This window comes from Copidosoma floridanum, unplaced genomic scaffold (genome assembly GCF_036245765.1).
Source record: "Copidosoma floridanum isolate Cflo_tuat_1 unplaced genomic scaffold, Cflo_Japanese_pri ptg000007l, whole genome shotgun sequence".
Lineage (NCBI taxonomy): Eukaryota > Metazoa > Arthropoda > Insecta > Hymenoptera > Encyrtidae > Copidosoma > Copidosoma floridanum.
Genome location: NW_028321884.1, coordinates 14,333,112 through 14,354,122, shown reverse-complemented (window position 1 = coordinate 14,354,122; position 21,011 = coordinate 14,333,112). Strand labels below are relative to the sequence as shown.

The window sequence follows — 21,011 nt, the reverse complement described above, 5'->3', positions numbered from 1 at the left end:
AAAAAAATTCCCATAGTACAGTTGGTACGTCGTTCCTACAATGTTGACTCCACAATGTAAAGTTTCATTACCGATTTTCGCGCATTCAAAAATTTCATGTCCAAAAACCTGTAGCCAAAAATTTGTTGCACCCACTCGCCGATCTATAGAAATACGTAAATATGGATATACACATTTTGAATCATGTCTAGAACTAACAATAATTAAAGTACTAAAAATGGCTTCGACGCGTCCTCATCTACTTTGGGAATTTACAAAAAAAGCGGCTACAGAGAAGTAAAAAAAAAAAAAAAAAAAAAAAAAAAACTAATCCATTATAGAAAAGAGCGCGTGAAACGACGTCCTTGACTTTGAAAAATGTCAATGTCCACCCGCACACATATACGCGCGTATGTAACTATGTGACCCGCGCCGTCGTTTAGATAAGAAACTCATGAAAAATCCCTTTTTGCTGTCGAAAACAGTGCAAGTCCTCACATGCGCGGGATCGAACGTCGTTACGATGACTTGCTCAATTGTATAACTCTCGACCGTCTCATCGCTCCGAGGATGGGCATACTTATATTTATATTCTAATGCAAAATGTATTTTATTTATTTTGTCAAAGAAACTCTTTAATCTGACATATTAATACGCAAGTCATGAGAAATTCCTCGGCGAGAAATGCACGAAGAGGCAGATAGAGATTTCCGAGCGATCTGGAGTTTCTTTCTTTTTTTTTTTTTTTTTTTTTTTTCACGCGTCTAAATAGACAGTGGCTCGTTTTGATCGACAAGTTATTTTCACATGCATATGCCTTTTACGGCTGTATATACTCTCGGGAATTTTAAGCTTATCATTGATTTTTTTTTTGTACTTTCTAGATAGTTGGAATTTTATGGTATTTTTCGCAGAAAAAATAATTACATTGTATCATTCGGCAGAAAAAAAAATTATAGGTTTTTTTTTTTGGAAAATTTTTTGTTTAATAATGTTGATGTACAAATAGTGATGGAAAAAAAAAATTGCCGATAATAATAATGCAACACACGCATTTTTAGTAATAATCATCTGATTCACTATTACATCAAAATGTAATCATTTACTTTAAATGCAAATGTTACAATTTTCATTGTATTCACTAATAAATTACTTCCCATTAAAATGTTACTAATACGTGAAATAGATTAAAAATTGGTGTATCCGATTGGTGACATTATTTTTAATATTTGTCCCTATAAAAGAAAGGCAATGTTTATGTCTGGAAAAATTTGTTTTCACGCGATAAAATGAAAGATGAAAAAATCTTGTCACGTATTACGAATGAAATTCTAGTTTATGTGATTATGAATACTACACGATGACATGAGTGTTCTGCGATGTGAGATGTTTGATAAAATACTCATAACAAGCTCAAGCACGGTGCCAAAAAATTTTTCTGTAGCATCTTTGGTATAATTAGCTTAGTGCATAAACATTAAAACAAAAGTAAGATAATTATCGAGTTTATTTTTAATTTCCTGCTTATTCCGGTGCCATTAATCAACTAAACTTTGTTCTCAATTTGAAACTGATTTATAGTCAAATGTATTTACAATAATCGCTCCTAAGCGCAGCTCTTAAAACTATACCTCATTATTGGCTCACTTCATTCATACTTTGGAAAATAATGAGTACACACCACAATATTTCAATGATAAAATAATTTTTTTTTTCTTCAACAAGAATTCATTTTAATTTTTACAACTTACAAATGATCATCAAATGCTGTATGTACAGGTCGACCTATTGAATAATTATTGTTGTTCCTTTTTGTTTTAATTGAACACACTATCTCTATTTACAATGTTTACAACAAACTGACATATTTTATAGCGAAATGAACAAGTTCAAAAGTTTATCGAAAGAAACGTACTTGGAGGGGTGCTCTTTATACATAAAGAGATAACAAAAGGTACATGATCTCATAGCCTAAGACGAGAATGACAAAATAAACGTTTCAAAAACGCGCGATAGCAGTTGGACGTTATTTTCCATCCAAGCTCTGAAGACACTTTCCTGCTAGGCTTTGAAGAACCTAGAAGTAGTGTTATTCTGATCGACGTAATTACGCTCGTACTCTTGCATTGAAATCTTTCTCTGAACGCACCCGGTAAATTTGTTGTAGCCCGATTTACAAATGACCCTGTGGCAGGGGATCAAGTAAACAACTTGGTTGGCCCCCAGAGCACTCCCGACCGCTCGCACTGCCTTGGGTTTGCCCACCTGTTGGGCTACCTCTGCGTACGTCACCAGAGTTCCCACGGGAATCCTCGTCAACTCTTCCCAGACGTTCATTTGAAACTCGGTTCCCTTGAGCAGTACCCGTAGTCGGGTTTTGCTCTCCGGGTGGTCCTTGTAGAAGATTTTGTCCACCAGCTCTTTGGTTTGCCTGCTCTCTTGGTGGAACTGGGCGCCCGGGAATCTCAGCCGCAAGAGCTTCTCTTTTTCTTCCTTGGCGGCTTTGCTGGTCTCGTCTACGAACACCAAGTGGCAGATTACCTTTTCCTTGTTTTTATTGTCCTCAACGAATGCTATCAAACAGCTCCCGTAGGGCGAGTCGTGGAACGAGTAGAACACTTGGGTTACCGGGATTTCGCCCGTCTCGCCCGTCCTCGACAGTTGGCACTCGATCATTTTTGTAAAATCTGGAAATTTAATTGTACGAGTCTAAGTACATAAAAACTTGGCTAAAATTATAATATACAGAGACAAATGCAAACACATACAAGTGTCATTGTATATGTAAAATATGTACGTTGTATATTTTATACGTACCTTTAATTGTTATGTATGATATACGATCTGCTGTAGGAAATAGAAAAAAATACAACTAAGAACGTATAGGATCAGTAGGACACGTTTGCGGTGAATTAAAAAGTCAGTGAACGTGAAAAAAGAATTATATGAATATAACTTCAGGTTTCGACCTTTTACTTTGAGGTCAAGCTAGTTTTTAGTGATCTGATTCCAATTAGTGATTTAAGAATGCGCCCTAAAGCGGGAAACATATAAACTGTAATTTTTTTAAGTTGACACTTACGTATTAAAAAAACAATGAAGATTATAGACCAACCGAGAAACTTCTGAATTAGAAAGTTGTCGGAGAAGAAGGCGTTTTTGATATTTTATGTAATTTGATCTGCTGATGACGATAAAAATAAATAAAATTTTTTTCGAGTGGTGGATCAATGTTAAAATCGCATTTGAAATTTTATTTCGCTCACATCTCAGTAACGCGCTTTTTTTACTTTCATGAATTTTGGTGACGGCTGTGGTGGTAGCGACGGCGCAAGTACATAGAGACCGGTCATATCGTGTTCCTTTGCGCGTGCAGCTTCTGCAAGCGGAACTGGATGGGCAAAAAAATCCAAAGTAGGTACATTGTATGTAGGGGTAAAATGTAGCAATGTTGATGACGAATGGTGGTTAGTACCGTTTCAGCGTGGCAGCAGGAGCTCAATAACGGGCGGGGCTGTAGACGCAAGGGCAGCTGGTGTCCCTGCAGATGTGCTGGTAGGACCTCGAGCGTCCGTAGCCATAGGGCCGTCCGTACATTGATGCCTGTGGATGCGCGATCTAATAACATTCGGGAGGAAAATGCAAATTTTACGTTTTAGTTTCGTGTAGAAAATATACAGGAAAAATAGGGGCAACCCAAGAGAAAATAATATCACTTGTTTCGTTATGTTATTTATATGATATAAATATGGGTAACAAATAACAATTAATAATAACAGGTTTCAGGCTATAATATAATAGTATAGTATTTATCATTCATTTGACATTATATACTGAGAGTAAATAATAGTTTTTATCATTTTTTTGTTCTTTGTAAAATCTAAATTGAAAGATATACGATTTAATCTTATTTTTATCAATAACTAGTATAAATAATTCATAGTAATTTTTATCCGTTACTTCAAAAAATATATGTTTTATGTTGTTACAAATAATAAGTATTATAAGCTATTAGTTATAATTGATGACAGTTATTATCGGTTTTTATTTTTATTTTTTCACTTTTTGAGGTGTCAAATTCGAAGAAAATAAAAAAAAGATAATAATAACAGTTATTATAATTTTTATCGTATATCTCAAATATTGATATATTTTTATTACTATTTACAGTTATACTTTGACTTATCGTTGGTTATTCGCCAAAATTATTTTAATTTGGAGGATCACACCGAAAGCTGTGGTAAAAAAAAAAAAAAAAAAAAAAAAAAAAAAAAAAAAATGTACAGATCGCACGTTTATAGGGTTCATCATAAGTACCTGTCCTACGAGTGGATCAACGAGGATGGCGTTGATGGGAGTGAGTGGCTGTAGCCTGTGCTACGTCATCGGTTGGGGCGTTCCGGGCCTCTGGGGCACACCGGGTTGTTGGGGCTGTTGTCGCCTGGGCCAGTGCTGGGGCGAAACGGGCGGCGTGTCCCTGGGGGTGGTGGGTGCCGATCTTGCGGCCAAGTGGGCGCTCGTCGAGTAGCGGCCGGCGGCTGGTCTGCCCCCGGGCCCGGCGACCAGCTGCTGGCCACTACTGACGGGCGCCGAGCGGCCAATCGCCGACAGGCTCAACGTGCTAAGTACCGCCGCCGCTTGTGCTGCTACACGCTACCGCTGCCGACAGATCCACCCGGGACATTGCCCTCGAGGGCGGCGCCGAGCTCGTGTAGTAATGCAACCCCGCTGGACCGCTCCTGTACAACACAACACATCGTGTCGTCGATCGGTACACAACTACTCTCCTAATTTTAAATAGTTCATGCACGCAGACGCACGATTATATTCATGTGTATTTTTTTTTTTTTTTTTTTTATATTTTGGGAATAATTTTTTTTTTTCATTAGCCACTATTATTGGTAATACAATATTAGACAAAAATTCTGACAAGTATTTGGATTAGTTTTTCAAATATTTTGACAATTTTTTCTTCGTCTTAGATTGTTTTCTTTTTTTTTTTTTTTTTGTTTCAAAAATTCCAATGGATTGTTTTTGCAGTAAAAAATTTCATCAAATGCAGTTTTTTAAAGAGCGATTGAATAAATTTATTCTAGCATAAACAATTATATTTATAAAAAAAATTAAAAAACTATCCGTTACAAAAAAATTAGTCTGCTTACACACACTGATAAATTAAAATTTTGTTGATCATACAGGGTAAATAATTTTATCCCCGTCAATAAATATTTTATGTTGTGGATATTTATTAAGTATTGATTTTTTATATTTATTTTTTAAATTCTTCATTAGTGAATCTCTGGATTCAATGAAATAATGATTATTCACTTGTTTTTGTTATGAAACTGTGTAGTGTCTCAGTTGCGCACTTATAACTCTCACCCGAAACAATATATTTATAAGCTATAATTTAAGCTGGAAGAAAAAAAAAAAAAAAAAAAAAATGTCATAAACTCACGTCCAATATTGTCCCTGGGTCGAGCCAACGCGCTACCCGTGCGCGCGAGTCCCGGTGACGGTGGCGCGGACGGGAGCATCCTGGGTGTCTGCGGAGGGGTACGGCCCGCGTTGGGAATCGACGTTGCGCTGCTCGTCGAGGATTTATGGCGCGGGTTGCGCTTCGAGGGCTGCCGGCAGATCCCGGTGGGGCAGTTGCGGCCCATCGGGCAGTTGCCCTCGCAGAGCTCGCGCGCCAACGCCAAGCCCTCGTAGCTCACTAGGGTCTGGCGACACGCCTCCGCGTCCTGGGACGACAGAGCCAGGCTGGGAAAGCGCTCGCGAAAACGCTGCCTCTCCTGTACGGGGCATGAATGTCAGGTGGTCATGTGTATACAAGGTATACACCTGCCCAATTATATACCTCCTGGAGCCGAGTCGACTCGAAATCCTCGAGCTGCTGTTGGAAGCCGACGTTCGGGTTGGCCACCGCCCTGCTGACCCTCACGACTTTCTGGGCGTCCTTTCACGAGAGACTCGTCGTGCTCATTATGTACGCCACCGCCACGGTCACGCTCCGCGACATTCCGGCCAAACAGTGGATGAGGACGTTGCCGCCGCGCTGTCGGGCCGAGTGTATTTCACTATGAAGTCGTTGCACATGGAAAAGTACTGGGAGAGATTCTGGTCGGGCGTGTCGGCGGCCAGGATGCATAGGTAATGCTTGTCCTGTGTGTGTCGAGGAGTTGATTAATTCATGTTCTTTTTTTTTTTTTTTTTTTTTTTTTAACACTGGAATGCCTCGTACAACGTGTGTATACTTGTCGCGCAGAAAAAGTGAGTAATTTACAGTTTTAATTGATGCACGTACATTTGAGTGTCCAAAATGTTTGTTTTAGTCGTATACCCATGGGAATAACATGTATTTTAATTGCGAGAATATACATAACATAATGATTTTCAATCCAATTTCAGTAGAATAGGAACTATCTACTAAGTTTTTTTTTTTTTTTTTTTTTTTTTTTGCAAGAAAAAACAAAATAGTAAGCAAATAATATATGCGTACAGCCGTTAAAGTGAATTATTATAGCTAAAGAAAAAAAGTTTTTTTAATAAATGAACAGATTACGATATTAAATAGTTAATTAATGTTTATTTTAATTTAAATCGAGGATGGAGGTGTTCTGTCTCCTTGAGGTAACGTTGGTTACGTAGAAGAAATAATAGAAAATTTTATTGGGTTAAAATAACGGAAGAATTCATCAAATTTTTCTTAATTCTGCGGGATGTGCTTGAGCTGCTGCAGGGGTTCCGAACATACAGAGCCACGAAAAAAATAATGGAAAATTTCATTGGACATTTATATTGAGCCAACATATTCTGAATTCATGTCATGAAAAAAAGTGCAAAGTATTTGAACAGAATGAAATGTAAATAATAAAATAACACATTGGAAGTGTTTGAAAATATGTTGAAGAGAATAAATAATAAAATTGTTTTACGAGTACATTAAACTTTCAACGAAAAGGTTAATAACTTTACGATTAAGTGAATTTTCACTCTTTATGAGACGAAATGAATAACATAAAATTTGGAATAATGTAATAATAAGGCCATATATTGGCTATTACTAAAATTATAAAAAAAAAAAAAAAAAGTATGAACACGCCAGGGGTCTGACTCCCAATTACAACTGATCTCAGCGAGCCACTACGTTTTTTTTTTTCGACATTAGTAGCAGCTCAAGCCAAGCTTAAACATGGGTGGGTCAGAGCCAGTGTGCACACAACTCTGACTACTGAAAAGCTAATTCGGCTATATATACTAACCAACTACTTTTTTCGCCACTTGCGGAAATGGAACCGGAGCCACGCGGTTGGAGACGCAATCACAACAGTAGCGTTGTCTATCCGCTGTCGATAACTAATTAATAATAGTATTGCAGGTGACCGGTAACCGCTAATATAATGCTGTAGTATACCTATATGTATTCCTTTCTCAACTATTGAAATTTTAGCGGGTATACGACTACAAAATAAACATTTGGGAAATAACGGACAATGTAAACGTACGTCAAAAATTCTGATGATGATTAAAAAAACAAGAAAAAATAAAAATAAAAACACTGCAGTCGCTGTGAAAAAAAAAAATGTAAATTGTTATAAATTCCACAGTAATACACGTATACGTATATTGATCGTGTTCCGTGCGTGCAGCGAAAACCGTGCAGGCATTATTTGTTTTTCCAAACTGATCGACAAGAGAGAGAGAGAGAGAGTAAATTAATTTTACCATAATAACAAATCAACATTACGGAATGCAATCGTCGAGCCGCGTCGTGGATGGCGAGGATGTGCGTGATCTCGAAGCGCTCGAGTTGCGCAGAGTCCTTGCTGTCTCGGTAATTGCCCACGTACAAGCCTGGTAGAACCTATTATAGAGAACGTACATTTTTTTTTTTCATTTTTACAGTCCCTCGGTTGATGTATCTAATAAATATAAAAAAAAAAATTTTGTGCTTGTCTAAATAATTCAAATAGACCAAATCGATAGGAAATTTTCCGCTCTATACGCTGTTGTTTATATTTTTACTATAGCTCTTACCGTTACTGAGATATGAGCGAAATAAAATTTCAAATGCGATTTTAACATTGATCCACCACTCGAAAAAAATTTTATTTATTTTTATCGTCATCAGCAGATCAAATTACATAAAATATCAAAAACGCCTTCTTCTCCGACAACTTTCTAATTCAGAAGTTTCTCGGTTGGTCTAATTAGATAAATTACACAAGTACCTAAGAAGTTTACATCATATACTATACACTTTAAATTCAGTCGTAAATTATATCACTGATTATATGTTGATTCCATGCTGATTTAGCGTTGAATCAACGTTGCTTTATTTTTATACTTGACAGTATTAAATAAAGTTAAAAGTTTGAAAATAATTCATTTGAATCGCAACTGCAATTCTCACGTGAAAAAAATCATGACTTTGAAGTTATCTACCATATTGATTTGAACCAATGCTGATTCAACACATAATCAACAATGTAATTTTCGACTGATTTCAGCATTGATATTTTTGGCAAGGGGAGCAGTGTTTTTCTCTCAGTCAATTAGAAAAGCGAGCGTTAATTGAAAATAATATCTTGATCATTCCAAGTGTCAAGGAAAGACACCTTTCACATGACCTGTGCATCACATAATAATATTTGTGGCGTCTTCTTTTTTCGCCCCAAATACGGAAGATATAATTTATTATTATTATCTGTAATCTCTCGTTTCAAAGCTCAGTAACTCAAGAGACAATGAGGATAAAGAAGACCCTTAAATTAAACTTATCTAATCGTTTTCGATTTTTTCCATCTTCGATCATATTTATGCATCATTTTTATATTACGTTCAAGTGGCTAAAAAAAAAAAAAAAAAGTTTTTTTCTACTTTAAGTTGGGTTTAGGTAATAGTTTTATACGCATCATGAAAGGCTGGTTGAAAATTCAGTTCCATGATTAATTGTAAACCAAGTTTTAAATAATTTTATGTAATTATCCAAAGATTAAAATTAATCTTTTAATAAATTTGTATTTCAATTATCGTTATACGTTAAGTTACGAGAGCTGAACTTTATCAACATGAACTATGCCACCTGTCAATATTACAATTTTTTTTTAAGCTCACATACAATTGGTGATTAAACGAACTAGTGAAGTTCGATCACAATTATATGAATGAGTTGCTCGAGGACATATGTAGTAGTACCACTCTCACCGCTAGGTGACGCCAACGTTCAGAGACAAGCGAGAAACCGTCCATCGGGGGCTCCTGCCCCCCTCGCTTACCGCCATCCATCGTTGCTTCATTTAGTTTAGATCTGTGTACTTAAATTGGGAGGGGACTGGGAAATGAGAATAAGTATTTCCCCTGTGTGTTTATCTGGGTGGGAAATTATGTCCTCGAGCAACTCATTCATATAATTGTGATCGAACTTCACTAGTTCGTTTAATCACCAATTATATTTCATTTCCTTGCTCGAGGACATATGTAGATGTTTAGAGCTTGTCTGGTTTTCAATCAAAAGTTTATTCTAAAAAGGTAGAAGATTTTCCAAAAGTATTACAATCTATTGTGCTTAAAGAGATTCCAAGATAATTGTTAACTTTAGTTTATTTTTGAGCATTCAGTATGTTTAGTGCAAAGTTGTTGACTTGATCGACGATAGGCTTGTTGTAGGATTTGTTGAACACTTTAGAGGCTTCGGACCAGCCTGCTGCGTTCTTGATGATGCTAATGTCCAGGCCTTGGGCCTTTGCCTTGGATGTGGAGGCGTGTCTGGTAGAGTGTGCTGTGAACTCCTTTTGTATGCCTGTTTCAGATAAAATCTCTCGAATCCATCGACTGATGGTTTGTGTGCCCACTGCGTTATGTGGGGGATTCCATGAGATTAACAGCTGTTGGTCTTTCCCGCGGATGGTCTGCGTCCTGGATACGTAGTCCGTAACTGTTCTAGCCACGCATAGTGTGGGCTTGTGAAAGTTTGGGATGGTTGCTTGCGGGCGGTTACCGCCGGCCTTAGATGTTTTGATTAGGTCCTTGATTGTGATGACTATGCCGTGCTTCGTGAACTTTATGCCTTCGAGTTTGATGAGCTGGAGCGATTGTATCCGAAAAGCTGTTCCTAGTGCCAGTAAAATGCAGCACTTTAGGGTTAGTTTCTTCAAGTCCAACTTCTTGTTCGGTCCCCATGTTTCCAACAAGTCTAGCACCAGCCCAACATCCCAAGTCGCGGCGTACTTTGATTCTGTTGGACGCAGCCTGAAGATCCCCTTGAAGAACCTGTTGATGAGCGCTGATTTCGAGGTGTCGATCCCGTTGATCAAGGCGATGGCAGAGCGCAGCGTATTGACAGATCCGTAGGCTGCACCTTCCTTGTGTCTTCGTGTGAGGCATGAGACTACAACTGCCTCGCTGGCTGTCAGTGGGTCGTGATTATGTTCCTGGCAGAAGTCCCACCAGTACCTCAAGGCCGAGTTGTATTGTCTGATTGAGTTGTCCGCCAGTGAGGCCACCAGTATGTCCAATGTATCCTTTGTTAGTCCCTGTCTTCGGTACGCTTGCCTGATAAGACTCCTGCAGCCAGGGTAAGGCTGTGGGCCAGCGGGTGGGTCAGGCATCTATTGGGTGCAGATAATAAGTTAGGAGAGGGTCCCCAATGCATAACCTCACTTATCAGTAGTTTGTTAAACGTCGGGAACCAGGGTTGTCCTGGCCAGAAAGGGATTACCAAGATACCGGTGGTTGCCTCCTCTCGTACTTTTTTTAAAATCCTCGACAACAGCGCGAATGGGGGAAAGGCGTACCAGAACTCCTTGGTCCAGGGTATGGTGAGTGCGTTGACTGCGACAGCCTCCGGATCTCTGTCCCAAGCACAATACCTGCTGCACTTGGTGTTTGCCCTTGATGCAAAGAGGTCAATGGAGGGCGTTCCAAATTGTGCCAGTATATCTTCGAAAGCGTAGTCTGCCAATTTCCATTCCGTGTCGATGTTTGAGAGCCTTGATCCCTCGTCTGCCAAGTTATCCTTGGAGGCTACGTACTCTGCGAAGATCCATAGGCCTCTTTCCATGCACCATTCCCATATGTGGCGAGTCAGGTCATGGAGTTCTGGGTGCCTGGTTCCTCCCATTTTGTTTATGTAGGCGAGAGCTGTAATGTTGTCTATGCAAAGTAGTATTTGTGCACCACGGCAGTTCCTCGCAAAGTATTTAAGTGCAAGGCAGGCTGCGAGTATTTCTAAGTAATTGATGTGCTTCGTGCTTTCCTCGTCTGACCAGAACCCCTGGGCTTTTCGCGTTCCACAGACGGCCCCCCAGCCTGACGAGGAGGCATCTGAGAAGATTTCCATGTCGTAGGATGCGCATCTAAGTTTGTTGGTGTTGTGGTCGATCTGGCTCAGCCACCATTTGAGGTCTTTTATCGCCCCCGAGGACCAGTTGACCCACTTTTTAGACCTGTGGTTCACGTACCTCAAGGCTGATTGTTTAACCCGCTCCAGTTCCTTGTAATAGAGCCAGCTGTAGGCGACGGCCGGGCATGCTGCGACCAAAACCCCGATTAGAGCCACTAGGTCCCTAACCCGAATGCTGTCCCGGCTGAGGGCTCGTATTAAGTCGGTTTTTATTTTGATTCGTTTTTCCTTGGGTAACTCTAGAGTTAGTTTGTTGGAGTTAAGAATCAATCCTAGAAATTCTATTGACTGCTTGGGGGTCAGTATGCTCTTTTCCCAGTTAATTATGAACCCCAACCCTTGGAGCAGGTTTTGTGTTAGTTGTGCGTGATGTGCACAAGTTCTTTCGTCTTCAGCTAGGATCAACAGGTCGTCGAGGTATGCCACCAGCCTCACGCCCTTTGATCTCAAGGCCGTTAGGACCGGTTTCATGAGCTTTGTGAAAATTCTTGGGGCTGAAGAGAGCCCGAACGGGAGGACTTTAAACTGGTAAAGCACATCGCGAAATTTGAAACGGAGCAGTTGCCGGGATCTTTTGTGTATAGGAACAAGGAAGTACGCGTCCTTGATGTCTAGCCTGCACATATAGTCCCCTTGTTCGATGAGGTTGATGGCCGTTCTGATGTCTTCCATCTTGAAGTGTTGTTGCAAGACGTGTTTGTTCAAGCTCTTTAAATTAAGAATGAACCTATGTGAGCCGTCTTTCTTTTGCCGTAAGAAGTATGGTGACACGAACTGGCTCTCAACCTCTTCGCACTTTTCCACTGCCCCTGTTACACGCAACTTGTCCAGCGCTTCCGCTACGTTTTCATGGTCTTTCTCAGATACCTGCATGGCCGGGGGGGCGTTTTGACAGGGAGGGGTGCTGATTAGTTCGATTTCATGGCCCCTTGTAATCGACAACACGGTTTCGTCTGTGGTTATTTCGTGCCAATTGTCGGTGAAGTATTTCAATCTGCCTGCGATTTTTACCTGGGTTGCATTTAGCGGCGCGGAGGCTGCGACTGGGTGTAGTACTTCTTGGATGGCTGCTGGCGAGGCCTGCTCTGATTTTCCCTGTACGATGATCGGTAATATGGGCTTCTGTTTTGGCTGGATCTGTAGCCCCCCCTCCTTTGGCCCTTGAAAGTTGAGGGGCGCTTGGAGTTTAAACTTTCCTGTGCGGCGGGTCTGGTTTGGGTGGTGAGCTCCTTGGCCGTCTTGTCTAGCGTGCGTGCGTTCTCGATGGTCGTTTTCAGGTTGTCGCCGAAGAGTAGGGAGGTGGACTCGGTATTTTTCAGGACTTTCTGTATTTTGTCCTCATAGCGTCCTATTAGAAAGAGCTTGCGGGCTTGGTTGAGGTTATGGTACAGTTCAGCCTGCAGTTTTACTGCTGTCGATAGGTTGGCTAACGTGACCTCGCGGTCGAAGGGTTCACGCGTGCAGTTGAAGATGTCGCTTAATGCGGCCGCTGTTGATGCCAGTACTGCACCCGCTAGGTTCTGATACAATCGGAAATGATTGTCTTTGGACAGGGCCTTGGCATTCAACTGAGCTGAGATCTCCCCGTTGAGTTCCGGCGCGCTTAGGTCGAAAGCTGACAGAACCGGGGCCGCCTTCAAAATGGCGTCGGTCTCGTCTTTGGAAGGGATACCCTTCTTTGTCCATTCCCGGATTCGGTTGACGATGTCCTCCCTTACGGTCAGCTCGGGTCTTTTGGCTACCGAAGGGTCTTCACCCATAAAAAATCCAACCTCATCTTCCGCCGCCTCCCTCTCTTCTGTCTCAGGTTCCTCACCTTCGTTCCTATTTTCCCTGTTCTCCTTGTCATCGTTTGCCAAGTGTCGCACATCTAAGGGCAGAAACGGAGAGGTGGGGTTTAAATTAGCTCTTGTCGTCGACTTAAAAATCGAAAATCGGCCGTAAAGTATGGCTGTTGACCTTAGCTCTAAGACTAAGACTCTGCTCTGCGCCCGAAACTAGCCGTGTGTGCTAAATTGCCTGGCCGTAGGAGGTGTCTGGAACAAAAAGAAGAGAAGGGCCAAGGGGTGATATACCTTCATATGAGAGATCCTCGTCGCTGTCGGTGACTTCCATGTTCTGGCCTCGCAATGTGGCCTTGAGACGAGCTGCCTTCTCCTTCCAGGCGCGGAGTTTCGACTTGGCTTCTTCGGGGTCCATGGCGGTTGTCTCTTACTTGTTGCGTCAGCTAACGCCAAAAAAGGAATGAAGCAACGATGGATGGCGGTAAGCGAGGGGGGCAGGAGCCCCCGATGGACGGTTTCTCGCTTGTCTCTGAACGTTGGCGTCACCTAGCGGTGAGAGTGGTACTACTACATATGTCCTCGAGCAAGGAAATGAAATATAATCATGTATATAGTTTTTAATCCAATCGTTTGTATAAAAAATGAATAATTATGTTTAGTTTTCACTTGCAAGTTATTGCAATTTAGAATTAAATTACATTTTCAATTGAAAATCCTTATAAAACATCAATTATTAATGGTAAAGATTGAATTTAAATTACTTGATTGCAAAATTAAATGTTTTAGAATTTTAGAACATGAATTATTTAAGTACCTATATAAAAAGTTATTTCTCAAGTACGAAGACTGATTTAACCCATTGGTAAACTAATTGCTATTGCCATTCATTTTTACACTGATACAGTGCTTTCCTCGGTGCTCTTGTGATATATTAATCAGCACGTACCATATAGTTAGTACATACTTTTTTTTTTTTTGTTTTTTTTTAGTAAACAACGCTTTCTAATCTGACTTTGCAGATGATTTGCGTCATTTCTGTTATGACATTTTCCCTATGACTAAATATTTTTTGAATCACCTCTTGAATCGCAAGAATTTGAGATGCACCAGCAAGTATTTTTATTTAACCAATAAGTACGGGTAGCCAAGTTTTTTCGTGCGAGAATTTGCGTCATCAAAAAGATAATGTATCGAAACCCAAGTCAATAACCGAGGGAAATTTCGTCTTTTTTGCATACAAGAGCTGTAAACATACATTTTTGGAATCTTAATAATTCCAAGTGATGGTCATACAGGTACAACTTTGTGACTCATGAACTATATTAATAAAATAAAAAAAATGTTAAAAAATAATTATATTATCGTTTGTACGATTACATACATATAAGGTACACGGTTCGAAACAAACATTGCGAAACTGAGGCAGCTGAGGTGTTAACAACGAGCGTTGTATTTATTTTATCAAAATTTGCGAAATCACGCCACAAGTCGTGGGAGAAAAAATCATATCACTGGGACGGATTAAAAATCGAAACTAAACATTATTTTTGCGCAAACAGGTCGTCGCTTGTCTTGTGTCATTACGTCACAGAAATTTCTTCTTGAATGTTATGGTAGAAAGGAAACTTTTCTAATTTCTGTGAAGATAAACATATTATGTTAGTGCATAGTCATCGTACGAATTTCTTTTATGTATGGTGCAAAATTAAAATCTGTGAGTGTTATGTAATATTTCAATGAGTTTTTAAATCAAAATTTGATGCATCAAAGCTTCTCTGTGTTTCAATTGCATGAAACACGAGAACAGCGTACGGCTGAAAGAAAATTTTACTTACTGACCAAGTATCACTGGAAAATCGGAAAGTTAAAGATCTCACCTCTAGCTCAGGTACAATATACGTGATATTTGAGACATACTATATTATATTAATTTGATATTGTATCACTGATTTTGGAAGATTATGTTTTGAATTTTATAACTAACTTTGAAGAAATATATTGATATTTCGTTGGAATTGATGATCTTCCTCCAAAAACAGTTTTTTTTTTTTTCCAGATCAACATCTTTACCACCAGTATTGTTATTTTGGATGTTAAAAAGGGGAAGGCGTTACAGAGACCATATCCAAAGCAGGAGACCGAATAAAATCTGTTGAATTGAATGCATAGTAAATATATTATACTACCTGTTAGTTGAGTTTTGTTGATATTGCTTTTTTTTTACCTTGAATTTTAGTTTTTATTAGTTTTTCAAAAATTAAAAAAATGGTTTCAGATAACAATTAGTAAAATTATGAAATGTAAAATAAACGCTCGATATTAGGCTCAATCAAAGACAAGTAAGAACTTTTTTTTATCTAAAATCAATTACTTTGCAAGTATCACAGGAATCAGAAATAAGATATCCAAAATTTTACAAAAATAATATGTAATAATTCTTCAATATTTTTATAAAAACATGGCGTTTGCTCTGTCGATGCTTATTTAAAAAAGTCTGTTATTCTGTTTCAGGGCAACACTCTCAATTCTTCAATGGCAGGTTCTCAGATAAAATTATCAATCAACAATGTACAGACTGCGTAACCGTATGTACAATTATACACAATTCAACGGCAATTTGTCAAATCACTTCCACAAAGCCTCTACGACGAGCTTGTGTCGGAGTCACTTGAGCTGCTTTCTCTTCTATGGCGAGAAGATGTGTAGTGCCTGTGAGAACTTCTCGACCGTTCTCGATGCCTGGACGATGATTTTTTGCTTTTTTTCGATTTATGAGACCGGGATCTGCTGATGTTTTCTCTGTAAACACTGTAAATGAAAATCACGTAAACCAAGTCCAAAAACAAAATTGTATGGGTTTAAAAGTTTTTCATGCTCTGACCTTTTGTGAGAGCTCTTTTTCTTTTTGTGCTTCTTGTGGCTCTTGTGGCGCTCCGAGTGGCCGTCGCTGCTGCTTCGGCTCCTGGACCTCGGCTTCGACCTTCTGCTCACCTCCAATGGTCGTAGTTTGCTCATCAGCGAGTTGGTGCACATCCTAAGCTCCTCAAGCTCCTCTTTACCAAACGAGACTGGCACCACGGATACAACTGGCTCTTGGCGCAACAACGCAGGCGGTGCGAGCTGCCGCGGTTCAGGCTTCGCAGCTGGCTTGTCTTTCCGTGCTATCGTAGGCGCTTGGATTTGACTGAGGAACATCGCTGCTTTCCTCCGTCGCTCCATCTGAAGCTGACGTTCTCGCGTCGCGTTGAGCTTGGCTCGGGCTGCTACAAAAGCCCTATGCTTAGCTCGGTCTTCTGCAGTTGGATTGGCGTGAATCAACTCGCAATCGTCAAAGACGTCATCGGTGAGGTCAACTATGTCGGTGATGTCTAGCGTCATTGCAGGCTTCGACGGTTTAAACTTTTTTTCTGGGTGCAGGGGCTTATCCAAGTTAGGTTGCGGCTTCGTTGGAGGTACTGCTGGCTTGGGCTGAGTTCGTTTTTCGGGCACTACAGGTTTCTCAGAAGCAGTTGTTGTCGTCGTCGTCGTCGTCGTCGTCGTTGTAGCTACTGATATCGTCGTTGTTGGGGTTTTACGTTTTTTTTTCTGCGTTACGGGCTTGTCTGGAATCTTTTTCGACTCCTTTTCTTTTTTGGGAGAAGGAACGCTCTCTGCTACTTTCTCCTCCACTGTGGGCGCAGGAGACTCAGACTTGTTATTAACCTTTTTCTCGTTATCGTCACTGGCTTCTTCATCGTCGCTCTCCTCTTGAGGCAACGCGTTACGCTTCTCTATCACAGTATTTTCCCCTTCTTTGGGTTTCTTAATGGAAAACGAGACAGTCGTCACTTGCTTGCTGGGACTCTGCCTGTTTGTGCCGATCTCGCCCTTTTTCTTCTCCTGTATCATCTTCACCCGTTTCTGAACCTCCTCCATGCGCTGCTGCTTCTTCTCCAGTTCCTGAAGCTTCTTTTGCTTTTCTTCTTGCAACTCTTGCTTTTGCAGCAACTCTTCGTCCGTGAGCACACGAGGGTTCACAGCTCCTTCGTACATCGTCAGCTTGTGAGCGTAGTAGCCGTGATACTGGTGCGAGAGTTCAAGAAAGTTAAAACGCGGATCGCCCTTGTTTTTAACTATGGCTTCAAAGTCCCGGCCGTTCTTCGCGACGTAGCTTGCCATTTTGTCAATAATGATTTGCACATCGGCCGGAGGTACGATGAAGGATGGCCTGCTCAGTGGTTTTGGTGGCGTAGGACCGTACGGCACCAGAGGGGCTGGAAGTTCCTTTTGGGGTGTCTGAACAGCTGGAGGTACCGTGGCTGCAGGTTGCACCGGTGCCGAAGAACTGTATTGCGGCACAGCTGGAGTTTGGTTGAGTTGCGGCGCTGGAGCGTTGCCGTTAGCATTGTACAGCACTGGTCCGTGCGTATATTGCTGTGGTTGTGCTTGATACGGAGGGTAGCCCTGGATGCGATCGAATGAAATAATTAGTTGATAGAGTGAGAATTTTTAACTGTTTACAAGAGTGTGACTGTTTGATTATAATCACCTGTGACATGGGGTGGTAATAACCCATTGGGGGCAATGGCGGTGGTGGTATTACCTCTGGCTTGAGCGCGGTTTTTGCAGATGGCGGTTTTCCAGTAATTTTATTCACCAACATTGAGTAAGCACAGTCGGCCGATGGTTTATAGTTAATACTGGGAATGCTTGGCGCCTGGAAACAGATCATTTTTTTTGAGTATACATACGAATAAAATATTCTTGCCAATAAGGAGAAAAAAAAAGGGTAACGATTTATCAACATACTGCTTCAATTTTGAGAGATGACACGAGACTTGGATGTAGATAAGGTTCATCATCGTCGTCTGACTGTTCTTCTTCCGCTTCTTCTTCAGGAGCTGTCAATCAAATAAAGAACAATTATAGTTGTCATTGGAGACTAGTTATACTTACACCTCATAATTTTATTGTTGAATGTGTCTTGTAATTATTATTATTATTATTAAATGTAATGTTGGTACTTACATACATTACTAAATAAGTAGAATCATAAGGAGGTGTTGCTATTTGAAATCCAGCTCATAATTGAGTTACTTCGTTAATTTTCAATGAAGACAACATCAATCATGTTACAACTATGTTTTCTCAAATATGTTCTTCCACTCAGTTAAGTCAAGAGAAAGGTACATAACTATACTTATAAACAATTAAAATTGAATGCGTACCAGGTTCTTCCTTATCAGGTTGCTTTTCTGGATTATATTTGCCAGACTTTATGGCTTGTAAGAGATGCTTATAATAGGGGTACAGCTCGCCATCAATCGATAAGAACGAAAATTGCGGATTATCTGCTTGCTTTGTCTTTATTAGAACTTCCATTTGACCACCCTGATGACTAATAAAGAGGGCAGTTTTTACTATGATAGCGTTGAGTTTTTGCGTTTCAGGCTGAAATAGATAAAACACACATTTACAAAACCAGTCCGTCATGTAAAAATTATTTTTACTGCTTTAGTATACGATGTAACTTGGATATCTTACTACTATCATGTCTTCTGGTATTTCGAGTTCAGGATCGGGTTCAAAAGCTTCATCTTCTTGCGAATCTTCAGAAGGTTTTGGACTTTCAGAATTTTCTTCCAACTTCTTTTCCTCGTCATAATTAAAGGCCACTTGACTGTACGAATTTTCCGAATCAAGTGCTTGGTGAAGCCTTTTGATTTCTTCCTCTGCATTGAAACAAAAAAAATAACAAAAGATAAGTATTAGATAAAAAATGAAATTGACTCGATGAGGTGATGTTTATCAACAAAATCTGTTTTTGGTGAATGAAACTTTTTTAAACTGCGTTATATTTACCGTGATACATGGCTTCTTCGGCCTCATTGTTGTAGAGAGATTTATACCTTTCCTCATCACAGAGTTGCTCAACTTTATACTCATCCTCTGAGAGAATAGTGCGCAGGTCAAAACCACCTTGTGGTGGTTCATATATCCGTAGATCTCCCAAGGCGCCTCGTCCATCATATCTATAGACATGCAAAACAGACGAATTAGGCAATCGAATTAAAAAAATCAAAACTTAAATTAATTATAATAATTCAGCTTTTCACTCGGCACCTGAAAATAAAGAAAAAAGTTTATAACTTCTGCCAAGATCAAGGCTGGAATAAAATTTTTTTTTTCTTTTTTTCAAAAAGGCTAAAAACTATAAAAAAAAAGGTTGAATTTTACAAAAAAAAAAAAAAAATCTTTTAAACTGTAATGCCAATCAGCTTAGTGTAAATGATTTTTAAAAAAAAAAATTAATTTAAATACTGAAAGAATAACTTTTTTTTTTTATTCAAGCAATTTTAATCTATAAACAAGATTATTTTGCTATTGAAGAATAATTTGCTATGTTCACTGTTTTAATCTTGAAAACCATGATGCTCTTTTCAAGCAAAAGTGCAGTAAAGAATTTGTTGATGCAATAGTATTAGTAATTGAGTAACTTGTTATTATCAAAAAACACCAGTAAGGGGCTCCCGTGTTTAGTACAACAAGACTTAGTTAAACCATAGTTTAATAAGATTAAACTAATGGAGATAGCAGATGAATGATTAACGTACAAATATAACGTTATGGATGATTTACAGTTTAGCATCATTTGTTTACTGCCAATTGATACTAAGTCTCTAAATACATACCAGCCCGATCAATCACGTCAATTAAACTGGGTGATTGTCGGCCTATTTTACACCTGTGTCTCACCTTCGCAGCTGGCTGCTATCTCTTTGTCTTTAATTTTCTTTTTCCCACTCCCTAGCTTCACTGGACCTCTTTAGATCTCTTTCTCGCGAATCTCGCTATCACCGTCAACACACCTAGGTATGTGGGCTCTTTCTATCCGATCACCGTCGCTCTCGGAATACAAGAGCATTTACAGCTTCAGGATGGGGTTTTATGATCTCAAGTCCGACTGAGAAACAGCTGCAGGAGGGCTTCCTTCAGCAAAGACTTTTGGTCAGCTGCTGCGACTCCTATATATACTGCTGTTGCTTGTTGTTAACAAATCAATGGAATATAGGATATGCGTGTGTGCTCTCTCTGTCACTCTCACTTTTTCAACTGCACAAGACGGGTCATCACGACTTATTGGTCAAAATTTCTCATTATCGCTTAAATGTTCATGAATCAACGTAAATGGATATATTGTGCGACTGTGGCTAAAATAATGGAGAAAACAATGCTTTGACAAGTTAGATGGATCATTAATTTGGATTTTGTTGGATACAATTGTATAAAAAAGAAACACACGCACACACACATACACGATAATTGTTTACACAGCTACATCGTCCGTTGTCTATATTGGTTAAGAATCATCATTTTGTTGTTGCTGTTTTTTTTTTTTTTTTTTTCGTAGATAATAGGTAGTAGCTAGTAGATATAGTATTATTAGTGGTAGAGAGAGTATAGGTTAGGTGGTTTGACGGGAAAACACGGACCTGTCTATTCTGAGCGTGTCATCGCCCATCCAGGGTATCAAATGCTTGCCCTGATCGATCAACTTAGCCTTCTCGTCGTCCCGAAAGAGCTTGCAGCCGTAACCGAAGACCAGTAGCTCCCGTAGGTCCTCTTCCTCGGCTTTTTTTCGCAATATTCCAGAGTCGACGATCCAACGTTGGCTCTTGTTCGACGCCATTTTCGCGATTATTATACGTGATGACCTGCGCTTGGGTTGGTGCACAAAACCACTACGAGGCTTTTATCGTGAGTTAAACTTATCGATACCACTTGGATTTACTGCGGTTGACTTGGTACTTTGTTAACAAAGTCGAAGGACGACTGGCACGTCGAAGCTCCCATGCAGCAAG

General features: G+C 39.8%; 2 protein-coding genes across 6 annotated transcripts; both read right to left on the bottom strand.

The window, feature by feature from the left end:
* Positions 1-1,759: 1,759 nt before the first annotated feature.
* Positions 1,760-2,896, bottom strand: agt (O-6-alkylguanine-DNA alkyltransferase). Its single transcript, XM_014358081.2, has 2 exons — positions 2,797-2,896; positions 1,760-2,666 (listed from the first exon to the last, which is right to left on the bottom strand). Exon 2 carries the CDS (start codon positions 2,653-2,655, stop codon positions 2,041-2,043), a length of 615 nt encoding a protein of 204 aa, XP_014213567.2. The 5' UTR covers positions 2,656-2,666; positions 2,797-2,896; the 3' UTR covers positions 1,760-2,040.
* Positions 2,897-15,488: 12,592 nt separating this feature from the next.
* Positions 15,489-21,011, bottom strand: su(w[a]) (suppressor of white-apricot). 5 transcript variants are annotated; one of them, XM_089588648.1, is made up of 9 exons: positions 20,643-21,011; positions 19,012-19,181; positions 18,694-18,881; positions 18,378-18,600; positions 17,959-18,041; positions 17,699-17,866; positions 16,765-17,613; positions 16,052-16,554; positions 15,489-15,978 (listed from the first exon to the last, which is right to left on the bottom strand). In XM_089588648.1, the coding sequence occupies exons 1-9, from the start codon at positions 20,837-20,839 to the stop codon at positions 15,813-15,815; spliced, it is 2,547 nt and encodes an 848-aa protein (XP_089444774.1). In that variant the 5' UTR covers positions 20,840-21,011; the 3' UTR covers positions 15,489-15,812. The 5 variants fall into 5 exon arrangements, with proteins under 5 accessions (XP_089444774.1, XP_089444773.1, XP_089444772.1 ...); XM_089588647.1 differs by having other exon boundaries at positions 16,052-16,638; positions 16,816-17,613; XM_089588646.1 differs by having other exon boundaries at positions 16,052-16,658; positions 16,746-17,613; positions 17,959-18,035.